Source organism: Nilaparvata lugens, chromosome 9 (assembly GCF_014356525.2).
Source record: "Nilaparvata lugens isolate BPH chromosome 9, ASM1435652v1, whole genome shotgun sequence".
Classification (NCBI taxonomy): domain Eukaryota; kingdom Metazoa; phylum Arthropoda; class Insecta; order Hemiptera; family Delphacidae; genus Nilaparvata; species Nilaparvata lugens.
The window spans coordinates 25745780-25770894 of NC_052512.1; the positions used below are offsets into that span (position 1 = coordinate 25745780).

Consider the following 25115-nt stretch of genomic DNA (forward strand, 5'->3'; position numbering starts at 1 on the left):
TTGTGATTGTTTTGTTCATAATGGTACTTGTTTTCAATTTGACTCCTTGTTTATTCTATAAGTATATTAAAAGATGTTGTTATTGTATGATGTGAAATTTTAACATGCACAGAATATCTCATAATAAGCTCAACTCTATTTGTATGTTTTTCATGAACAAATAAATTGATTTATTATTATTATTATTATTATTATTATATAAGAATCCGACACGAACAATTTCGATCAAATGCAATTCAAGATGGCGGCTAAAATGTCGAAAATATTGTCAAAAACAGGGGTTTTCGCGATTTTCTCAAAAATGGCTTCAACGATTTTGATCAAATTTACACCTAAAATAGTAATTGATAAGCTCTATCAACTGCCACAAGTCCCATATCTGTAAAAATTTCAGGAGCTCCGCCCCATATATGCAAAGTTTGATTTCAGATCTCCAATTATCAGGTCTCAGATATAATTTAAACGAAAAATTTCGAGTGGAAAAGATTGAGCATGAGAATCTCTACAATTAATGTCCAAAAACATTTTTACCTAAAATTTATTGTAAATAAGCCTGAAATTTGAGAAAATGTGATCATTCAATTGCAAACTGTTGGCAACTGTTGATTCTGTTAAATGATTCACTATGAAGAGATAGCAGATCTCGTGTGTATCGAGCGTTATCGTCCTGTCTCCAGCTGGCTCAGATCTTTGAATAGTAGACTTGAGATGCGCGTGAACACTAGCGTCAGGTGATCAATTTTCATAACGGCAAGGAAAGTTGTGTGAGTGCGCCACACCAGATTTTTTTTCTGTGAACGTGACCTTGAATTGCTCTGTAATTACCTTTACCTTCTTTAACTAAGAAACCAATTCATATTCAATCACAATTTGTCGTAATAGTACCGTTGATACATTTCAATGTTGTTTGTTACAGACTGAAACAGGCCAACACGTCGATCAAAGTTGAATGTTTCTCCGTGCTGAACACCCAAAAGCGTGAAAAAATGGGCTACGTTGTTCTCAGTCTGCGACAAGCTGTTCTTATTCCCAGGGATAAGAAAAATGCTGTGAGTAATTTATGAAAATTAATGTTTTATCTCAATTGAGGAATGCATATCGGTGCAAGTAATTGAAGTGTTTCAGGGCCCGTTTTCAGTGGTTACATGAATCGTTAAAAAAATGTGGCTTTTAGTTGGTGGAGAGCTCCTGAAGAAAGGCAGGAAAGCTTCACTTTGAGTGTACCACTTATATCGTTAGTATTAAAATGTTGATAGTATCAAATTTCAGAATCGATAATCGAAAAGAAAACTTGTAAAACTATTGAAGTTTCTTGTTTCAACTATCGATATACATATAAGTTGAATATATTTTATTTATTTATTTATTTATTTATAATTTTTACAAAGTAGCACTGATTGGGAGAGAAAAACTAAGGATACTCCTTGTACCATTTTTCTCCCAAATTTAGATTACATTTTAAAAGTCCAAGATAGGGTTATGGTTTCACTTTTCTAAAATTTAGTCCATTTTCACAAAAAAAACAACGAAAACTAAGAATTTTGAATTTTGATGGTTAAAAACAGAATAAAAAACAAAAATATCACACTCAAATCACCATTAATTCGAACATTTTTGCGTAATTTGACAAAATTTAGAGCCAGAAAAAACACAACTCACTGTTAATTTATAAATCTATATATTCATTATTAAGAATTGTACCGATTATTAACAATTAAATCTTTTACCTTCATTTACACTTGTGGGATCGATGGCTCATGTCACGAATTGAATTCAAAAACAACTGATCAAAATAACTGTAGCTTTAGATCCAACCCTCTATTAAATTCACACTCATGCTATTCAAGACTTTGCTCGTTAACTCAATTTTAATTTAGCTAGATAGTATTTGTGACTGATCATAATTCAAAAAATTTTAGACAATATAATAAGCTCTTGCTTTCAAGAAACTGGCTACATCTCTCTCGAACTCGCTGCGATCGAACAGCTTTACCCCTGCAGACAGTCTGTTTAAAGACTGAATTATTATTTATTATTTACTTCAGTGGCGTAAACTCCCCCCTCCCCCCGAAATGGAACCTGAATTTTTTGTGGCTGGATCAGCCACAAAAATTAGCATCTAATGCCATATTTTCGTTATATTGTACTATGTATGTCAATAAATATATAAGGGATGAGATAATAGCACTGCAATAGCAATGAGCTTTTTCTTGTAACTGAGAGTCGACAGAGTTGAGCACTGCAGAGCCCTTTTCGTCAAACACAAAATCCTCACAGTAATATCATTGTTCATCCTGGAATCTATTATCCAAATGAGGAAGCCAACCCAAGTGCTCAGATCGGACCGACACAGTTACAACACTAGAAACAGACAGAGCATAGACCTCCCACAGCACAGACTACAGAAGTACAGTACGTCCCCTATGTACACCGGGCCTCACCTCTACAACCAGCTGCCATCTAGCCTAAAAATTATCCAAGACAGGAAAGCCTTCATCAGGAAACTAAAGCACTACCTAAGCAATAGACCATACTACAGCCTGGACGTGTTTGTAGACGAGCACACCTAAAGACCATAAGGAATAAATGACCCCTACCAAAGGGAAGATGAAATGACGATACCCGCAGGCCTGGCTGCTGGTGAAGATCACAGAAGTAATAAGTAATTAATAAAAGGAACATACCTGTGAAATTTCATGAAAATCTATTACCGCGTTTATGTGCCGTAAATGCGCAACATATAAACATTTAAACATAACGAGAAATGCCAAACCGTCGACTTGAATCTTAGACCTCACTTCGCTCGGTCAATTATGTAGTAACTCCCCCTCCAACTATTGGTCTCTCTTTCCGAAACGCTCGCGTCCCTTCTTGGGAGTCTGCTTTGTAAGCGTGCAAGCTGTTAACTCCTCAACTAAATTCATGATCTCATTTATATGTTTATTTTGGACTAAAATTTTATAAAAATTGTACACGTAAAACTCTAACCTTATCTTGGACTTTGTCACTTATAAATTTGGAAGAAAAATAGCACAAGGACTATCTTATTATTTCATCTTTCAATGTTATTACATTAGTGTCATTTGCATTGTAAATAAATAAATAGTAAATAAATATGTATCTCCATATTTTCATCCTCTCGCAACGTTTTCCAACGGTTTCTTCAATAGATAAACTCTACTGATTAGATAGATAGGCTGCCTTTATTTTAACCTGGAGGGCGAAGTTAGGGTGCAGCCGGCCCTCTCTCCCACTTAACCCTCCTATACAATTCTAATGCATTTACATCACAACGACATAAGGAAATGATCTCGTAATGGATGAATGAATGAATCTATTTGCCAAAAACAAAATACAAAAAAGCTTTACAAAAAATAAATATAAGTATATGCTACTGCACTTAAACCAAGATACATACATTTATTTAATTAGATATAATAACGAAATGATATCCTTCATATTATAAATAATAGTTATAAAATGAAGATTCAATTTATGTTCACATGCATAAGTACAGAAGGTGAGGCAAAAACACTGGCAAAAGGAAGATTCCTTGTAATAGAATAATAAGAAATATGATAAAAAAGTATAAATCAATAGTAATTGAGAAAAAAAAACAATTTAATTTGATTTAGAATAACAAAAAATTAAAAAAGTTAGAAAAAAGTTGTACTTTATTAGTTAGCAAATGATTAGTGTACTCTTCTTGTGATATCTTTTTAACGCTTCCTAATATTCTCTTGCTGTTTTCAATTTCCTCACATGTATTATCTGAGAGTCCTATAGTAGCTCTCGCTCTGCCATCTCCCTTATCCCACACTCCCACGCTTCCCCTGGTTCCCTTCCAGCAGGTCTGGCCTGACTCAACACATCCCACAGTTCCTCCTTGCTTAGAAGCAGTTCCAATTTATACTTCCATATTTGATAGTTCTTACCGTGTAATTTATCAATTGCGATCTTAAATTCAGCCATTCAATTAATAAATCAATTTCTGGAAAGTAACTTCATTTTATTGAACTGAAAACATGAGTGAGTATAAATAACAAACCAAAACAACAAACTTAAATTAAACAGCTAACCATTGAAATTCTAATACAAGCTCGTACCTTGGAGACGTACAATTGGGGACCACGAGTATTTTGCCAGGCCTGTAGACAAGTTAGAGAATACGTCCGGGCCTAACCGACCCACGTACCGCCGTGACTGAAGCAGTGCAACGTCTGAGATGTCTAGACTTATTCAGTGATTCAGTATATTTAGTTTATGACCGGCAGTTGCCAGACAGACTTCGTCAAAATATGAAACAAATAATACACAAACAACTAGAGATGGCTGCGATAGTTCGTTTCATGTGGCTCTGTAGATGGACTGCAATACTAAATCATGAAACAATCTCAAACTGGTCCACAAGTCCACTGGTCTCATCATCTCTCAGTGAGTACAGAGGGAAGTTGACGAGTTTCTCACGTACCAGCCAACAAAACTTCCCCTACTCCAGCTCACGAACACAAATCGGCAGTCTGTTAAAACATTTTAGCGTATGTAAGGGGTAGCATTCATATGCTTTCGATAGTCTGGAGTAGGGCAGGTCAATGTTGCGCCGTCTCCTGGTATTGTGGTGGTGTAGCTGGCCCCTCTCCTGGTAGGCATGAACCTCTCCTTAAGAGCCGTAGGGAGCTATACATGTATTGACTGTACACTGTCAGTATTTTCAGACGTTTGAAAATTGGCCGGCAGTGCTCCAGGTAATGCGATGACGTGATGACACGAAGAACTTTTTTCTGTAGAAGAAGAATCCTTTCACAGCTACTTGCATGGCCCCATAGTACTATTCCGTAGCTTATATGACTATGGAACAGCCCATGGTAGGCTGTAATTAAGTAGACGTTTTCTGTGGGTAGTTCCACTGCAACACAGGATAAACTCATCTGTGATACTTGACAATGTCTTTGGATAGTAGCTCGCGCCCCACATCTCACGGTATATGAGCAGAGCAGGTGGCCATTTGGAGGTGTGGGATTAACGTGTGGTTTCACAGCCAAACTGACTGTTAAAATGCTCAACAAAAGGGGGCTTGGAACGTTTACTTGCATTTGTAATCCTAACAGCCCGTTTTTGCAGCTTCAGTATGTCCACAACTGGACTGAATGATCCCAGGCGGCAAACCATTGAAGATAATCTGACAGTGGAAGAGTGCAAGATACACTTCAATTCAACAAATAACAGATACATGTAAACGAATAACAAAAACTCTTTTCTGTATTATAAATATTCTATTTTCTCCAAGATTATAAGTAATTCATTTTGTTTTCATCTATACAACTGCCACTATACCTCTTCTCCTCAATTCGTGATTGTTTAGTTCCAGCTCTATTCATATATAGTACTTATTTTTTGTTTCCTTGTTTATGCCACCAATGTTGTGAAAAAATATCCCCAGGTCTATATGCATTGCGTCGATTGTCCAGTTTATGTAGTAAATATTAAAATCAATATACCACTCAGTATTACATGCACATCTATCATATTGTCTCTGTATATATGGTGTAGTACAAGTAACCTTGATAAAATTCTAAAACAGCAAAAACGAGCAATAATAATTATGCTGAACCTCAAAAGAACTGATTCTGTAAATTTAGCTTTCTCAGACCTGGGAATTTTCACAATATATGGACAATACATATATGATGTTATAGTCTTTTTCAAAAAAATTTGACACAAACTTGAGAAATAACACTCACGGTTATAATACAAGGTTTGGTCGTATAATAGAGAGACCATATTAGATCTTTTTACGAAAAAAAACATATACAGAGGTAAGAAGTGTTTTGTAAAGTTACCAAGCAGTCTCCAAATATTAGAAGATCCAAGAATGTTTGCAAAGAATCCAAGGGAATATCTGGACAAATTGTCGCTGTATTCTTTTCAAGAGTTTAACATTGATTTTTGACGAAACGTTTTTGTCTATACTAGGCTAGCCTAGTTATTTATATATATATATATATATATATATATATATATATATATATATATATAATTTATTGACATTATTCCAATGTATTTCTTACATCCGATGAATAAAGGCTATTTCTATTCTATGCTATGGATATTGAATTCAATAGTTCAAAAATATAGTCATTATGCGTTGTATAGTTATTAATGTTGTGAAATTTTAACATGCATAAGAATATCTCATATAAACTCGACTCTATTCGTATGTTTTTAATGAGCAAATAAATTGATTGGTTGATTTTGTTTTCATCAAGATTACAATATTTATATTGTTTCTTTTGTGATTTTTAGACAGTGGAATCTTGGCATAAGCTGATGGGTGTCAAACCAGAAATGAAGAAATCGGAACCAAAACTGCTTCTCACACTTAGCTTACAGGAGAAACCGGAGCAATTTGGAATCAAAAATATCGTAGCTGACACACCGGTTGAAAAGGAGGGAAAAGAAGGTAAATAAACGTCAACAATTCAATAAATTATAATATAACTTACTTATTATCTGTTACGATATAAAAAATACAGAGTAATCCAAGGAAACTGGAAATATTGAATTCTACATTTTGCGACACCCTACAGTCGGTATTTGTTCGAAATTTTGCATAATTGAAGTGGGACATTGGCCCATATGAATAAGGTTAAGCATTTGCTTATACTTCTAAAATATGGAGCATTTGCTTCATTTTCTATGAATAAACGTGAGCAAAACCTTTTGCTCATGCTTATCAAAAAAATAGTTTGAGCATTTGCTCAAAAGTAAAAGCTTTTGCTCAAAATTGTATGAATAAACTAGAGCATTTGCTCAACTTTTGAAGCAAATGCTTCAAAAAATGTGAGTTTAGTCTAGAGCAGCTTATCACCATTTGCTCATAGTAAAATGGCTCAACTAATTCGTATGAGGAAGAGGAAACTATACCAGATACGATCTCAAACAATAGTTGAGAACTATAAAACTATTTTTAGATTCAACCATGATATATATCACCATTATCCCAACAAAAGAATAAATACAAAAGATAGCTACCTGTTATAAAGATAGCCATCACAAAATAGGAAATAGGCATTTAAGAAGATGAGAGTGTAGACGATTATAAGAAGGCTATTGATATTATAAGAATATGCTGAAGATTATTATAGAGATGAAATTTTTTCACGCTATTATTTCAAAATTCTAAACTCAATTAACCTAAAACTCTATTCATAAATAGAAAACAGAGCAGACGACGCAAACACAAGCGGTGCACCTTACTGCATATTTAGCGCTTCCGTGAGCTATAAAAACAAATTAAGGCTACAAAAGCGAATCAGCTGATGAAAAATCTTTAAAATACGTGAGCATTTGCTCCAGAGTTCAGTAGCATAAGGTAAGAGTATAAGGTAAAGCTTATTCATATAAAAATGAGCAAATGCTTTTGCTTCTATCTTTTGCTCATGAGCAAAACCTTATGCTCCATGCTCTTGCTCATGAGCATTTGCTCTGGTTTTATTCATATGGGCCATTGTCATGTAGTAATCATTAGCCATTGGACTAATGAGCCCTTTCTGGGAACATGGAATATGGTAAATTGTCCGATTCACAATTAACCAGGTGAAAAGTTCCACGTCCCATGGGAAGAAATTTGACAGATTCTGTACCAAAAACTAGTTCCAGTTACAAATTCCTGCCCCACAGTCGAAGCCTGGTAAATTGTGACAGTTCAAACTTTCAGGGCTCTCATTGGTCGATTGAATTGTAGTCTGCTTGCTTCTCTGCGCATGCGCTGATAGCTTGTTTGTTTGCCATAGCATAGAACACATAACCAACAAAATTATGTTTGATAACCATTCGTTAAATAAATAAATTTGAGAGTAATGGAATGAAAGAAATGTACACTTTTCTAGACGGTAAGTTTGTAAAACAGCCTTTGTTCATTAACGCAGCTAGTAAACGACACATTTTGGTGTAAATCAACTTCATAAATACGCGCCAAAAGCTTGAACCAACGATTTTGAAATAGCGTTCCATGGGAACACTTTGCACTAGTCACGTGATTGAACAATTTACCAATTTTTCGTGTTCCCAGACCGTGTCCAATGTGTAACATATGCGACAGTTCCAAATCGTATTCAATACCCAATATGACATTTTCAATAGTTTTCCAAAAATATTTGGATTAGTATGTATGATTAATAATTAAATTTGGAGTCGATTCGTAAACGTTATTTGTTCAACACTCACCACATTGTTATTTTATTATTTACAGAAATATCTTCACTTATAGCAGAAAAGAAGACTACAGAAGCGCCAGCTCCCAAAAGTGATAATCCAACTTCTTCGTTACAAGCTGAGGTTATTCTGGAAACGAATCGAATCGTAACAATGGATAAAGAAGAAGTAAAATATGGCCCAATAACAGGGAGAGACGATGATTGCAATAGGGTCATACATCACTATTCACTGAGGATATCGTTTGAATATGTAAGGTTCACAACTCCATCAACGATCGAGAGAATATATATCAGGTTAGTAGAGGACATATCTCTGAAATTAATTCTATGGGATAAGATGTTGTGAAATTTCTTCACAATAAGAAAAAGACAGTGATGTTGTCAATACCACAGTGGTATTGATTATATCACTGTATTTTTACTTTCCTTGCCCTATTACCATAGGTAAGGAAGGTATTGCTTTCCAAAAAAAATTAAGGCAACCTAATTTCAAGTTTTCTATACGTTTCAAGGTCCCCTGAGTCCAAAAACATGATTTTTCTTTTTAAAGTTGTTTATATTTACTTTTGAATCGACCATGAACTGCTATTATAAGTAGAACTGTATCATCTCAAAAGTATACTTTGTATAAAATGAGTTGAGACCTGAGTCACCAGTAGACTAAATATTGTCGTTTCCATTTCCATTTATTGATTTATTGATTTTGACTCCGCAGTTCTGTTTAGGGTAGTAAGGAGGTAAACATATCAAAAGTCCCCACCCCTACCCACTGTGCTAAGGGGGTGGGGGTGGTTTAAAGGTACCATTTCTTGGTTTCTCGCATAAAACTCAAAAACTATGTATCCTAAGGACTTTACTGTCATATAAAAAAGTAAAGCTCACATTATTTCCTACAATATTCATTTTTCAACTTTTTTTATATCTCCTCTAGTTTTCGAGATAATATCAGCTCTTAAAAGTGTGACATTTTTGAAAAAACACCTTTGCCACCAATTTTTTTCTATTTTTGCTCTTATAACTTTCTAAATATCAACGGAAAAAATCCATGCTGATTATGAGCTTATAGAGCATTAAATTCTCTTCAATTTGATGTATAATTTTACACATTTACGAATTTCCAATTTTTCTCTATTTTTGCTCTTATAACTTTCTAAAAATCAACGGAAAAAATCCATGCTGATCATGAGCTTATAGAACATTAAATTCTCTTCAATTTGTAAAATTTGTCAATTTTTCAATTAGCACCCCCTGTGCTAAGGGGGTGGGGTGGTTTAAAGGTACCATTTTTTGGTTTCTCGCATAAAACTCGAAAACTATGTATCCAAAGGACTTGACTGTCATATTAAAAATCAAAGCTTACATAATATCCTACAATATTCATCCTACAACTTTTTTTATATCTCCTCTAGCTTTTGAGATATCCGCTCTTGAAGGTATGACACTTTAAAAAAAAACACTTTTGCCACCAAAGTTTTTCTATTTTTGCACTTATAACTTTTTTACAATCGATGGGAAAAATCTATGCTGATTATGAGCTTGTAGAGCATTGAGTTCTCTTCAATTTGATGTATAATTTCACACATTTACGAATTTCCCTACTACACCTTTTGCAGCAGCTTTAGTGTTGAGTGTGAAATCTCCATTTTTGCAACAATAGACCAATTGAAAAAGGAATTTGGAGGGAATGTTTTAAACAAAAATTTTGACTTTGCAGCTTCGTTGAGACTAGTTAGGAGGAGAACATATCAAAAGTCCCCATTCCTCACTCATGTTCTAAGGGGATGAGGGTGGTCTAAAAGTTGCATTTTTCAGCGCTTTGCTTCGACGCTCATATCTTGAGAACAATGCATTCAATCGACATAACTAACTATTCAAAAATAAAGCTTGATAAATTCTCTACACTTTTTGTTCAGTGGAATTTTGTGATATTCTCAACAGTTCCCGAGATATTTGCTCTTGAAGGTGTGTAATTGTTAAAACAGCAGGGTTTTATGCAATGTTTTGCTCTTTCAGGGCTTATAACTCTCCAACAATGCATCATGAAAACTGATGATTATTGTAGGTTTGTAGAGCATTGAATTCTCTTTGAAATGATGTATTATTCCACCATTCCAAGTTTTCCTTTCATTGTTATAGCAGCTGCAATGTAGGTGGTGAAATATTCATTGCTTCAACAATTGATCGTTTGACAATGGCATTTGAAGGGGGTGTTTGTGACACAATTTTCGACTTTGAAGCTTAATTTGGACTATTTGATAGGTGAACATAGCAAAAGTGCGCATCTTTATCCCCTCTGAAGGTGTGGAACCGCTGAGTTTGTGCACAGTGGGTAGGGGTGGGGACTTTCGATATGTTTACCTCCTTACTACCCTAAACAGAACTAAACAGCGGGGTCAAAAATTGTCTTCCAAACATTTCCCTTTATACCGTTTTTTGAGTATTCATTGCCTGGACTATCAAGATACACAGTTATTCATTGAAGTAACTTGGGGAGAACCAACAGGCTTAGCCCAAAACTGTTCCTCCCCCGAATTTTGATTCTTATACTATTCTAGAAAGAAGGTTAGGTTCTCCACTTTATTTAATTTTTGAACAATTACTGAGTAACACTTGCAAACAAAAAATGTTGACTTTTAATTATTATTATCCTTTTGTGTCTTTTATTTAGACACAATTTCTCTTATAAAGGAACATTTTTTTGAAAGCTTAATTATTGGGCTTCTGCACATTTATTTACTGTGTCTAAAAAATGTTGAATTAAGAAAGATTAAAAATTAAATTAAAGACTTTTTAAATTAGAGACTTTTCCATGCAAGTCCATGACGGTATATGGTATTTTTAATGTGACAACACTTCAAAATCAACAATGGTTCAAAATATTGTATCCTCACTCGTTAACATGGTGACAAACTTTCTATTCACATAAGCCGACTCCATGATTCAATGTGGGGTGTGATTGAGATTTTTTTCAAAATCACGGCTTCCAAGTTTTATCTTTCTTCGATGATTAACAAAGTAATATTCGATCAATTTGTATTTGATGAATATCAATTATATAGTGATTCTAAATCTGGATATTTTACAGGGTAAATCACAAATCGGCAGAAGTTCTATGTACAGGGTGTGGCGAAATCGACGTGAGCAATATCAGTGACATAGATGCTGAACTAAGACTGAAGTCGTCAGCTGACCAAATTGATTCTCTGCTGATGAGTGATTCTCTACAAGTGCAACTCTACGATGCAACAGGGGTTGTTGCGTCGGCCATTTTAGATCTTGGCGATGTCTCAACCAAGGTTAAAAGTAGTCTTTGTATTAGTATATACTACAAAAAGCTTATGATAACTAGTGACCCCCTGGGTTGGAGAACTCGTTCAAGAACTGTTGTATTGTGATCTTTGAAACCCGCAACTTTTAATTATACAGAGTTGATGACAATCATGGAAAGTGCAAAATATTTCTCCAACATGAATAATTTGACAGTAGTTGTAGGTTTCATTGGGGATCTTATCTGAAATGAAAAATTACTCTTTTGTTTTAACATCTTTGACCCTCAAATGAATCCAAATTCATTTTTTTAATGAGAAAGTGATTATGTGATTCATGATAAAGAGTTCCAAAAGAGAATAAATCTCTGTCCTTAATATTTGGTCAATTTGTATGTGATGAATATAAATTTAAAGCTTAAGAGATTTAATTTAAATTTAAAAAATTGAATATCTTGTAAAACCGCATATTGAAATCTATCAGTTTGTTGGTGTAAACGTTGTGAATAATTTATGTTGTATATTAACCAGCTGGAATCAACTTGAACCAAAAAGGTTCGAAGAATACGTGTTCAAAAGTTGAAGCTGATTGATCAATTCTTTCTAAAGTTATTGTAGGACATACAAACAGACGGACAAGTCAAAAGTGAGAACTCGCTTACGCTCGTTCAGTAAATTATAGGTACACTTGATTCTATAACTTTTACATTGGCATCCAGTCATCATTTGATGCAATAAAAATTTTGCTCAACTACAGACTGTAGTGCCTTCTAGTTTCATGAACTCATTGACAACAGTTGAAAGAAAGTCATGGAACTTAAAAGAGATCTGTAAGTAAAACATAGCTCATTACATAAAATAAATGACTGTGTCATAAGAGAGATCCGACAGTTAGAAATATAATTGAATATCAATATTATTTTATGATTAATGATTAATAATATTTTATAATAAATAGAATTTATTTGCTTTACAGACTGAGCCCAAATCACATGAAAGCGATTTGATTTGTCATAAAAGCAAACAAAAAATTGGAGTGCTAGCTGCTAGATTGAGTCTTAGAGATTGCGGAGTTTTGTTACAACAAGCAAGGTATGAAAATGGTGAGTCATAAATTGATTTCAATCAATAATTTTATTCAAATCAACACAATATACATAAAAGAAATCAAAATATAAAAATCTGGTGTGGTACACTCACACAACTTTCCTTGCTCATTGAACTGTAAGCCTCATTCTTAGACAAGAATAATTTAGGGGAATAACATAATGACGATTGGCGGCAAAATATTTGCAACTACGATCAGACTACATTATATGTGTATTAGTTATTTGTGCATCTAGGGACTAAAGTGCAACTTTTTCTCCCTGAGGGAAACTGTTGTCGCCCGATGGCGTAGCCGAGGGCGACAATTTCCCTGAGGGAGAATAAGTACTTTAGTCCCGTGATGCACACAACATTTTTCCTCCACCTACACCAATACCTATAACAATGAATAATTTTACTACATCTTCACGCTTTCACACTATTTTTTTAAAAACAAAATTTAGCTCACCTCTGATAATAATTTGTTGATAGTTGCTAGTTGATAGTTGATAGTTGATAGTTTATAGTTTCCTTATGAGTCACAAAATTCCATGTCGCGTATTAACTATTATATATAGATAGTTTATAGTTTATAGTATAGATGATGATTGTTGATAGAGATGATTGTTGATAGTGTAAAAGCCTACTTCTGATAGTAATTGTTTATTGTTATTGTGCACCATCACAATTTTGAAAGACCGTGTTCGGGGTTGATAGAACAGAACTGGATTGAAACTGGTGCGTTGCAGCCACTGGCATAGGCCTAGTTGAAGTGTGATCAACATCGCTGGAACTGGATTGAAGCTGGTGTGTTGTGGCCACTGGCATAGGCCTAGTTGAAGTTTCATCAACATCGCTGGAACTGGATTGAAACTGGTGTGTTGTGGCCACTGGCATAGGCCTAGTTGAAGTTTCATCAACATCGCTGGAACTGGATTGAAACTGGTGCGTAGCAGCCACTGGCATAGGCCTAGTTGAAGTTTCATCAACATCGCTGGAACTGGATTGAAGCTGGTGTGTTGTGGCCACTGGCATAGGCCCAGATGAAGTGTGATTTAAATCAATGTTGCTTGTTGTTTGGTTCAAAATCCTGTTTGCTGTTTGTATTTTATTTCCAATTGATTCTTCAATATAGCCTTCGGCGACAGTAGTACTCTTCCATCCGCCATGTCTTTTAAGCTGGGTCATTGTTCCTCCAGCATTAACCAGCAAAGTAGCTGAAGTCCGCCTTAGAGCGTGTCCAGTATACAAGTTAGGATTGGGAAGTTGTAAGTATTGTGCAATACTCATGGGTATTTTTCCCAGGGAATTTTTCCCCATGGCTTGATTGTAGCATCTCCCATTTTTAAAACTTAAAAATAGCCGGGTGATTTTGTTGTCTTTGGTCTTAAATTTAAATACTTTCTGAAATAATATAAGTAGTCTATGTCTCGTTGTGTGCCATTGATCACAGTGAAAACACGTCCCTTGTTGGTTTTAGAATCAGGTACATTAACTATGAGAATTGAATCTTTGTCCTCAATGTCACTAACAGTCATATTGCACAATTCACCCATTCGGCAAGCTCCACAAATACCAAAAATCAAGGCTACTTTTTTCAATAAGTATTGTTCATCTGGAGCATTTAACAGGAATTTATTTACCTCCTCTTTGGTGAATGTTTTAGACTTCTTAGGTTGATAGCCTACATTTTTCTTTTTCAGAAAAGCACCCACTTTCGTAAAATTACTGATGTCTATGTTGTGTTTCACAGTAATTGTTGCTTTCAACATTGAATAAATGGTCCATAAATAACTTGGGCTACATACCTGTGCTTGTTGTGAGAGGTAAACAAGGATTACGTTTTCTGAAATTCTTACTGTTCCACCACAATTCTTCTTGCACCATTCAACGAATAAATCATATCGCTTGATGTATAGTTCCTTTGATTTTTCCGGAAGCAAATTTTCAGTTACATTTTCAGCTTCGTGTCGAATGTTCGGCGGAGTTAGAACAAACTCCTCATCACTCTCACTTTCCATTTTATAAAAACGAAAATAACTTCTACAATACCGGTAGCGGATTTCGAAGATCTTAGTAGGTAACCAAGAAAAAACATAACCTGCAATCTTGTTTTCTGTGCAGACACGCTCAGTCGTCTCTGTTAAAGTGGGTTTTCGTTTATGCGTAAATGCCGTCGTCGACCATGACAGGGAGAGAATCTCAGATTGGGTAGATTTCAATCTGTCTACATAACTTAAAAGATTATGTTAAATTATGTTTTAATGGAGCAGGTTGAGCTTATACTTTTTCATACTTTTAAATGGCAATATTTTGATATTATTGAAAATGTTTATTTCTTTATTAATAAAGACAAATAATGAAAAAGTTATTTAATCAGCTGTTTTAGCACACTTGAAATTTGGACAATATGAATGTCAACAATGCTTGCCGTCGTCGACTGCGGAAAAGTTCGCATAAACGAAAACGTACCTTTAGATGAACGCTCTCGTAGAGATGCCGATGACGTTAGAGGTGTGTACTTTTTCATATCCACCAACGGTTGAACATAACCTAACAATCGAAATAGAGCTACTTATTTCCTAGAGCTAAAATATTCCAAAGATCGAAATAGAGCTCTTTTACTTTTCCTCTACCGACCACGACAGTGTTGCCACATTCCTCATTCTTCAATCGCGGCGTTGTCGGACTTCTTCCCATGTTAATCTTATGGGTTTATTTTTACTCCCTTGGGAGTAAAAGTGATCACTTTTCCCGCTGGGAATTATTTTTAGTCCCATGGGAGGAAAAGTAGTACTTTAGTATTCGATTCCAGGGTGTAAAATGAGACTTTTGATAGTAGGTGGAGGAAAATATAATTGTTTTCAGAGTACTTTTTCCTTTGTGTAAATTGTGAAATTCGATGATTTTTTCAAAAGTCGTCAAAACAGCTGTTCTACAGATGAAATATCTCGACTATGACTGTTCTTTTTATAAACTGCTCTACCTACCTACCTCATGCACGAGAAGGAGGTTACAAAGTCCATTTCTCAAGGATGGGGTGGACCCCCCATTAGTTTTCCAGGAAAAAGACTCATGCCAGTTGATAGAGCTGATAAATAACTATACAGGGTATGAATTTGAAAAAAATCGGTCAAGTAATGTTTTAGAAAATCGTGAAAAACATGTTTTTTTAGTAATTATCTGCCATTTTTCTCAAGAATATTACGGAGCTCCTGCAATTTTCCCAAAAATGAGACTCATGTCAGTTGATAGGGCTTATGAATAAGCTATCTATGGTATAAATTTGAAGAAAATCATTGAAGCCGTTTTCGAGAAAACCGTGAAAAACATGGTTTTTTAGTCATTATCCGCCATTTTTCTCAAGAATATTACGGAGCTCCTGGAATTTTCCCAGAAATGAGACTCATGTCAGTTGATAGGGCTTATAAATAGCTATCCATGGTATAAATTTGAAGAAAATCGTTAGAGCCGTTTTCAAGAAAAACGTGAAAAACATGGTTTTTTAGTAATTATCCGCCATTTTTTCCGCCATCTTGAATTCAATTTTATTGAATTTCTTATTGTCGGATCCTTATGGTATAAGGACCTTAAGTTTGAAATTTCAAGTCAATCAGTTAATTAGGAATGGAGTTATCGTGTTCACAGACATACACACATACACACACACACACACACACACAGACCAACACCCAAAAATCATGTTTTTGGACTCAGGGGACCTTGAAACGTATAGAAAACTTGAAATTAGGGTACCTTAATTTTTTTTGGAAAGCAATACTTTCCTTACCTATGGTAATAGGGCAAGGAAAGTAAAAAATAAATGTCTAATAAAATACAAATAGGGCAAGGAAAGTAAAAAATAAATGTCTAATAAAATACAAATAGGGCAAGGAAAGTAAAAAATAAATGTCTAATAAAATACAAATAGGGCAAGGAAAGTAAAAGGCTTCATGGTGGGTGTGCTGAAAAGAAAGAAAGGAGGAAAAATACCTCATTGTCATTCAAAATACAATATTTCATTCATGGAATGTATTTGAGTCTTTTAATAATTTTGGGTTTCTCTAATATTGTGCTTCCATATTAGGTCTATATTCAGTCTAATTGATGAAGAAAAAACAGGGTTTGTGAAAAACATTTGGAGAGTGTTAGTACCATATACATATTACATCGAGCTCAAAATAAGATCTGGAAATAGTAATGAATGAGTGAGTCAGCAGTGGTTTTTGTAGTTTGACAATCAATCCTCAACTTGCTGCCAACCTAAACAAGGCAGTAAACGATTTTTGAATATACAAAGTGAGTCATATGTATGGAAACCCTTCAATAAGTTGAAGACTGTTGTAGATATAATACTGTTACTTCCAGGATAAGTTATCGGTCGAATACTCCACCTTTTTACATACAACTGAATTTCAACCCCTTTTAAGGGGGTGACTTAGGGGTTGTAACTCGAATATTTTAAATGTTAGCACCCATCGTGTGGTACATCATTTTTAAGGCATTTCTAAAATGACTATCAATTATTTCTTCAAAAATTAAAACTTCATTCAGCCGCCATTTTGGTTAAAGAATCATAGAACATTTTTATTGATGTCATCTTTCTCGTTTTGAAAAGGTATTTTAAATGATGTGTCACACAATGGGAGTTTACATTCAAAATTTTTGAGTTACAACCCTTCATTTATTTGAAAACTAAAACTTCAATCAGCCGCCATTTTTGATACAAGTATCATAGACCATTTTTATTGATGTCATCTTTCTCGTCATGAGAAGGCCTCCAAAATGTACCCCACAATAGGTGTTTACATTTAAAATATTCGAGTACAACCCCTAAGTCACCCTCTTATGAGGTGTTGAAATTTAGTTGTACGTCGAAAGGTGGATTATTTGACCAATAACTTATCTGAAAGTTACAGTCTTACAACTTATTGAAGGGTTTCCATACATCTGACCCATACATCTGTATATTATTCGAATGTTTTTTCAAGACTAGTCATGGACAATTAGGTTATTTCTATTTTATGTTATTATTTTATAGTGTCAAATTGGCCAGAACTACAGTGAGATTTCTATTGTAAAGTCAGCACCTGATCAACATTTGTTTGCTATTTTTGTCTGTCAACTGTCATTAGACGAAGCAGATAGCTCTATCCTTTTCTACTCAACACCATTGCCGAATCGTTTGAACACTTCTAGTAGTTCTGTGAACAGTAGACCTCATGCAGTTTTCTCATCCACAAGTATCTGATGTCATTTGTTCTAGTTGATTCAGTTGAATCACAATTCATTTTTTATAGTTAGTCATTTTTGAATAGTTAGTCATGTCGGTTGAACCCATTTTTTTCAAGATATGAGCGTGTAAGCAAAACATTGAAAAATGCAACTTTTAAACCACCCTCATCCCTCTAGCACAAGGGGTAGGGATGCGGACTTATGATATGTTCACCGACTAACTGGTTCCAACAAAGCTGCAAAGTCAAAAATTGTGTTCAAAACATTCTCTCCAAATTCCTTTGTCAATTGGTCTATTTTTGTATAACTGAAGATCTCACACTAAACACTGAAGCTGCTGCAACAGTCGTGGGAATGTGCGTAAACTTGTGAAATTATACATCAAATTGAAGAGAATTCGATGCTCTATAAGCTCATGATTCGAGCTTAACATTTAAGTGGTTTAATTCTTCATTTTGTGAATTTAAAGTTTTTTTCATGTTCTTACAAAAGGTTTACTACCAATCTATCCAAATTTAAAATTGTTTGTTTTATTCCAATCTATATTCTCGGATTGTCATTTGGTGTAAAAAATTAAAATGAACCTAACCTATGTATAATATTTGGACAATTTGAAACTAAATTAGGAAATTGAAGATGGTAATCCCGTCCTGTCCCCAAACCTATGGATTGGGGTACAGTTAAGATTTAATTCACGAAAACGTCGACAACCCCAAAAGTAAGTCTTTAATTTGCACTAACCTTGGAACTGGCGAGGAAGTGGACTGTATCTCGTGTGTAGAAGTTACTGCTGACGATATCCTGTCTTTATGCGTAGGCCTATATGATATTGCACATATATCACGAAACGAAACTAGGTAATTGCGTTCAGCTCGAACGCCACGGAACGGAACGAGGTAATTGCGTTCAGCTCGAACGCCACGGAACGGAACGAAAAACGATGTTGACTTCTCAACAACGCTTCTTGAAGTGGTGGGTGGAAAGATAAACGGGAAGGATGAAGGAGGGGTGAGGGAGAGAGGTTATCTTGCCTCTTTGGGAGAGGGGGAAGGGGAGGAAAGCACAAACCAAATCAACCCACAATCAAGGCTGCCGATCCTCTGCGAATCCACCAGAAGAAGTTTTGGGCAATAGCCTGTTTTTTGTTTCCCGATCATTGTATTGTTTGTGCTAAACTGATAAATAAATATTACATCAATCAACCTGTATCAGCTACCGTCTATAGAAGGCATTGACAAGACAGAGGATCGGCAACGTTCTTCTCCTATCTTTCTTCACTGCCATTATAACGTGGACCTCACTATAGTCTATTCAATTGATAAACTATCGATACAAATAAATCAATATAATATCAGAAGTCACTAATTGAATAACAATTAATCGCAATAAGATAGTGCAAAGGGTTTCGAACTAAATTGCTTGAATCAAACAGTAAATATTACTCTTTTTTCAGATACTGAAACACAGCAGCCCATGAAAAACATGACATTTGACCGCAGTGTGGCTCAACGAATAGTGGAAGAACTAGAAGACTGGAAGGAGCGACAACAAGAACTATTTTTAATTGAGGTAATTGCAATTTGTTCAGTGTAATTTGCAGAGCATGTTATGAAACGAATTCACGGATCCAAAGGTTCAAAGAACTTTACACGTCAACCGATGCTTATTTTGTGTCCCAAGTATGTTAGTTGGGCAAACCAATACCTGTGTCCTTTACAAGGTCCAGGAGTTTTTTCCCTACACTAACATCCCATTCATCACCTGGTTGCTTGCAGCCAAACAGATCCCTTCTCCCTGCCCCTAGTCTTTCGCAAACCAGAGTAATATACAGTCTAACCTCTCTATAACGAACCTCCACTTAACGAAAAAACGAAATCCTATACACAACAAATTTTTACCTGGTCCCATGACATTTTAGAGTTTTTGCTGCTTATTTACCTCTATTCAACGAATTTCGGACCTCTAAACAACAAAGTTTTCTCTTTACTTCAACATAAAATGTGTAGTGTGTATAGGAAGCAGGCGGTCATTTCTAAGGAATTCTTTAGTTTCAGCAGAAAGGTCAATATACTAAAAATAATGGCAATTCAGGTAGGAAGAAGATAGAGTGGTAGACAGTCAATAGAAGGTGAAACACAGTCGGAAATTGAATGCAAGTTACTGGAAATTGAATTCCAAGAGCTTGTCATTATTGTAGACCAGGCAGGTGAACGACTGGACTTTCCCATTCTTGCTTTTGTCACACATTTCAATTCTTTGAACTAACTATGATGATGATAATGACTTTGTCGTACCTGAGGAGAAGAATCCGTCAGATCAAGAAGTTCTAGAGGCTTTCAAAATTATCAGGCAAGGATTGAAACTGAAAAATAGTGTACCAGACATGTCCGACTGTTTGAAGAAATGTGAGTCGTTTATCGAACATGATGTTTTATTCAAATGCAAAATTCAACCAATATTACTCACTTTTTCAAATATAAAACCAAAAAATAGGAAATTTGAGTTATTATAGTACCTATTTATAGTGAAGATATTGACAAAATAGCCGTATTTTGCGTCCCATCTAATAGTAGTGTAAAAAGTTGAAAAATATTGCTACAGAGTATGTACTTTGATTAAACTCTACTAATAGTACAAATCAAGCTTTCTGGAAATAAATTGGTGAGTTCACTTACTAATTACGTTCTAAAAATATTCAAAAAACATGTTTTTTTAACAGCATGAATTTTCAAATTTCCATTTTAATATTGGCCTAATAGGTACCCTACCTACGTTCGCGATGATATGTTTTATGTACCATACGGTATTCATTTAGTTTATCTACCGCCGTGATACGATATTATAAGATCCATAGGATCGTGGCAGTTTTCTTGACAGAACCTCTCAATAACGAATTCCTCTCGGCAGCGAATTTTTTCTCAGGATAATCGACTTCGTTATTCAGAGGTTCGACTGTACTTGGCAGTCTCTTCAGACTGATTACAAAGCCTACACATCTGACTTTTTCATTTCTGAGTCCAATCGTGTGGAGATGTTTCCTGAAGTGCCATGTTCAGTTATCAGGGCAATCAACTGCTTGGCCTGACCTCTAACCGAAATCACCAGCCAGCTGATGAAGTAAGAGCTTGCGTCTGCCAGCATCCTTTTGCCAAGAGCTTGACCAGGGTGACCTTGCCATTGCTAGTGATGTAAGTCCCTGGACCATTTACTTGTTGTGTGGAAGGCAGTTGTTTTGCTTATGCCACAGTTTGGCTCTGGACCAAAGAATGGCATACTGGAGCCCCGCTTAGCAAGCTCATCTGCACACTCGTTATCTGCTATGCCTACATGGCCAGGTACCCAACCAAGATGCACAGAGTTGCGTGTTGCAAGCCTGCGGAGTGTTTAGTGGCACTCCCACACCAATTTAGACTTTATTTCATTGGAATCAAAAGCCTTGAGGGCTGCCTGACAATCTGACAAGATTAAAATATGCTTGTCGCAATATTTGCAGAGCAAGTACAGAGTATGTTCTATAATTTGATTCACGTTAAGGCGTCACAGCCTTAGTTGGGTTCATTCGTACGAAAAGTGCGTTGTTGGGAAATTCTTATATACAACATGTCTTGCGTACTCGGTAGATACACTTATTCTATCTCAATTCAAATTTTCTTTCTAAAAAAACATTATTCAAGATTATGAAATACAATAAAAAACATATTTTGGAATCCCTCTACTAGACCATCCATCTGTGTGTAGGGGAAGTTCCACGTTATTACAAATCTGCTCTTATAAGTTAGAATTTATTATAATGTGGATCTTTATTAAAATCATGATTGAAAAAATGATAATAATTTATAGTGATGATATTTTTTTTCAATGAATGGATAAATATACTCAATACATTGATTGGTTTATAGAATCAATTGAAACGATACTTGAATGAAGACTGCAGTAGCTAGGATTCCAGAAATTCACAGAAGATAAAATATTTACCATACAGGTTATATCAATGATAAGATACTAGTGACCCCCTAGGTTGGATATCTCTCTCAAGAACTGTTGTATTGTAATTTTCAATTATACAGAGTTTTGTGAAAATTATGGAAATAGCTAAATATTTCTTTTACAAAAATAATTTTACAGGAATTTTTATTGGGGAACCTATTTGAAATGAAAAATTACTCTGTCGCTTCAACATCTTTGTCCCTCATATTAATCCACATTCACTTTTTTTAAATGAGAGGATGGTCATGTGATACATGATTTCGATACAGAGTTCCAAGAGAACATGAATGGTGAAAACCGCTCATTAATAACTCAACCCGTATCAGTTTGTTGATGTAAAAGTTGTAAATTATGTAGTATATCAACCAGCTGGAATAATGTGTCAGCGTATGAAGGTCCGTCTGTGTGATAGCATGGAGAAACAATAGCGTAAGTAGATATCTCATGGTATAGGGCGTTTATTTCGCAACTTTTACTGTTATCTCAAGCCGATTACTGTCGATTTCTACTGTTTTGTTGGGGTGAGAGTGTATGAACGGCACAGTATGAGAGACTACGAGCGTCACACAGCTTTACGGGAAAGAACTACGTGGACTATCGGCTTGAGATAACAGTAAAAGTTGCGACATAAACATCTTATACCATGGGATATCTACGTACGCTATTGTTTCTCTATGGTGATAGCTTCCAAATAGCCTCAGCTGATGTTATGAATGAATGAATGAATGGAAAACACTGTAGTAATTGCATGCAATGAATTCTTCAGCTGACCAAATGATTAATCACAACCTATTTTTTCTTATGCAATTTCAATGTTATTCTTATATCCCGAAAACAGACGAAGGAGTGAGTCAATTTTTTTGACCAACGAACTTGACCTGTAAAAAGGTTTAAAGAATACGTGTTCAAAATTTGAAGCTGATTGATCAACTATTTCTAAAGTTATTGTAAAACATACAAACAGGCGGTCAACGACTTTGGCCTTCAGTAAGACAAAAGTGAGAACTCGCTTACGCTCGTTCAAAAATAAATACCGATCAGTTATTTGGAAACTTTGAAAATGTATTGGTGATAGAGACTGGAGTAATTCTTCAGATGTTTCCCAACCAATCTGGTACAGCCACCTTTCCAGATTCTTCCCAAACTAAGCATTCTGCACGTCTCTGCTTCCCTAATCACTTAATCACGTACTTATCTCTTACAGTAATGGCCTACTTTGAACACAAGTAGCTCTTTATATATTCAATATTCTCTTTGAATTGCAGCTGAAGAAAAAGGAGAGCGATCACCTGGCAAGACTCACAGCGGAAAGCATCAAGCGCAGAAAAGAGATGGAAGATAACTTGTACGAAAATATGAACAAATACGAAGCAATGGCGGCTGCTTTGAACGAAGCCAATGAGAAAATAAAGGAGGTGGCACTACAGAACGAGGATAAAGCGAGACAGGTGATCAGTTTTGACAGAATTTAATAGAATAAATATATAGAAGTGAATAAAAAGAAAATACAAATTAAATTCTGTAAATGACCCCAACGACTTCTACTACTGAAAATATTGACAACAGTGTTGTTGAAGAATTGCAAGATGAAAATTCGATGAGCGCTACTATTCAAAAATTATTTGTCAGCCCAGGAATCGAACCCGGTAATTGCTAGTCAGGGATGCTTACCCTTACACCAAACTGACTGACAATCTATGGATTTTATATTTGACCGAGCGAAGTGAGGTCTAAGATTCAAGTCGACGGTTTGGCATTTCTCTTAATGTTTAAATGTTTATATGTTTCGCATTTACGGCGAAACGCGGTAATAGATTTCCATGAAATTTGACAGGTATGTTCCTTTTTGAATTGCGCGTCGACGTATATACAAGGTTTTTGGAAATTTTGCATTTCAAGGATAATATAAAAGGAAAAAAGGAGCCTCCTTCATACGCCAATATTAGAGTAAAAATCAGACAATAGAATAATTCATCATAAATCAGCTGACAAGCGATTACACAGATGTGTGGAGAAGCCAGTCTATTGCTGTATTTCCATAAGGTCTATAGTTTCAATCAGGTACTTGTGGATGACAATAATGCGTGAGGTCTACTGTTCACAGAACTACTAGTTCATTTTAAAGGTAAGCATTCCTGAATAGCAATTAGGAGATACCGAGTTCGATTCCCGGGCTGACTAATAATGTTTGAATAGTAGCGCTGATCGAATTTCCATTTAGCTGTTTACCCTGTTGTCAATGTTTGCAGTAGCAGAAGACTAAGGGGTGATTATATTCAATTATTATGTTCTTCATTATATAATATTTATACAGGGTGCTCTGAAAAAGGTGCTCATAAGTCACGGTGTGATTCCTCGCACCAAAATAAGAAAAAAAAAGTTCTAATTAACATAGGTCCGAAAATGCTTAGTACCGAGTTATACAGGGTGAAACATTTCGTCTGAATTTCAGTTAGTTCCCCTGCCCTACGGGTATTTGTTGGCTGTTAGTTAAGATGTACAATTTAGCGTACTGTATGTAAAATGAAAAATTGAATAAAACCGTTTCCAGACCTGTAGCTGCAGTAATTTTTAAGATATTTGACAAAATACGCGAAACTTGGTCCCGAAAAACAAGCTCGTTCAAGGTTTGAAGCAGATTTACTATGTTAAATGTACAATAAACACAACATATTTTATTACAGAACTTGTAGAAAGTTTAATTTCGAATAGAAAGATGTAAAATAAGTCTATAATAGACAAAAGCAACCTCTAAAAAAATAATCCTTTATTACATTTGTAGAGAGCTTAACATATTTTGTCTATTTTTCATGCGTTTTGTAAGTAATTGAGGATTTTTTTTTTAAAGATTGCGTCTGTCTATTATAATAGAATTATTTTACATCTTTCTCTTCGAAATAAAATTTTCTACAAGTTCTGTAGTAAAATATTTTGTGTTTATTGTAAATTTAACATAGCTTCTTCAAACCTTAAAGGAGGTTTGTTCGGGACCAAGTTTCGCGTATTTCGGCACATATCTTAAAAATTACTGTAGCTGAAGGTCTAGAAACGGTTTATCTAATTTTTCAGTTCATTCTACATAAAGTACGCTAAATCCTACATCTTAATTAACAGCCAACAAATAGCCGTAGGGCAGGGGAACTGAAATTCAGACGAAATCTTTCACTCTGTATAACTTGGTAACCAAGCATTTTCGGACCTATGGTGACTGGAACTTTTTTTCTTCTTTTGATTTGAGGAATCACGCCCTGACTCATGGGCACCCTTTTTTAGAACACTTTGTATATTAATATTTTATTATACAAAGACATATATTATAAAATAT

At 35.1% G+C, this 25115-nt stretch overlaps 1 protein-coding gene across 1 annotated transcript in view; it reads left to right on the plus strand.

Moving 5' to 3' along the window:
- The window catches only part of LOC111064444 (centrosomal protein of 120 kDa), a 41674-nt gene that overhangs the window by 4909 nt on the left and 11650 nt on the right, over positions 1-25115 (plus strand). The window contains exons 3-9 of the mRNA XM_039435698.1: positions 917-1049; positions 6304-6460; positions 8252-8510; positions 11302-11512; positions 12459-12585; positions 19257-19372; positions 23056-23238. Of these exons, the coding sequence (XP_039291632.1) occupies positions 917-1049; positions 6304-6460; positions 8252-8510; positions 11302-11512; positions 12459-12585; positions 19257-19372; positions 23056-23238 (1186 nt within the window). The remainder of the gene's footprint in view (positions 1-916; positions 1050-6303; positions 6461-8251; positions 8511-11301; positions 11513-12458; positions 12586-19256; positions 19373-23055; positions 23239-25115) is intronic.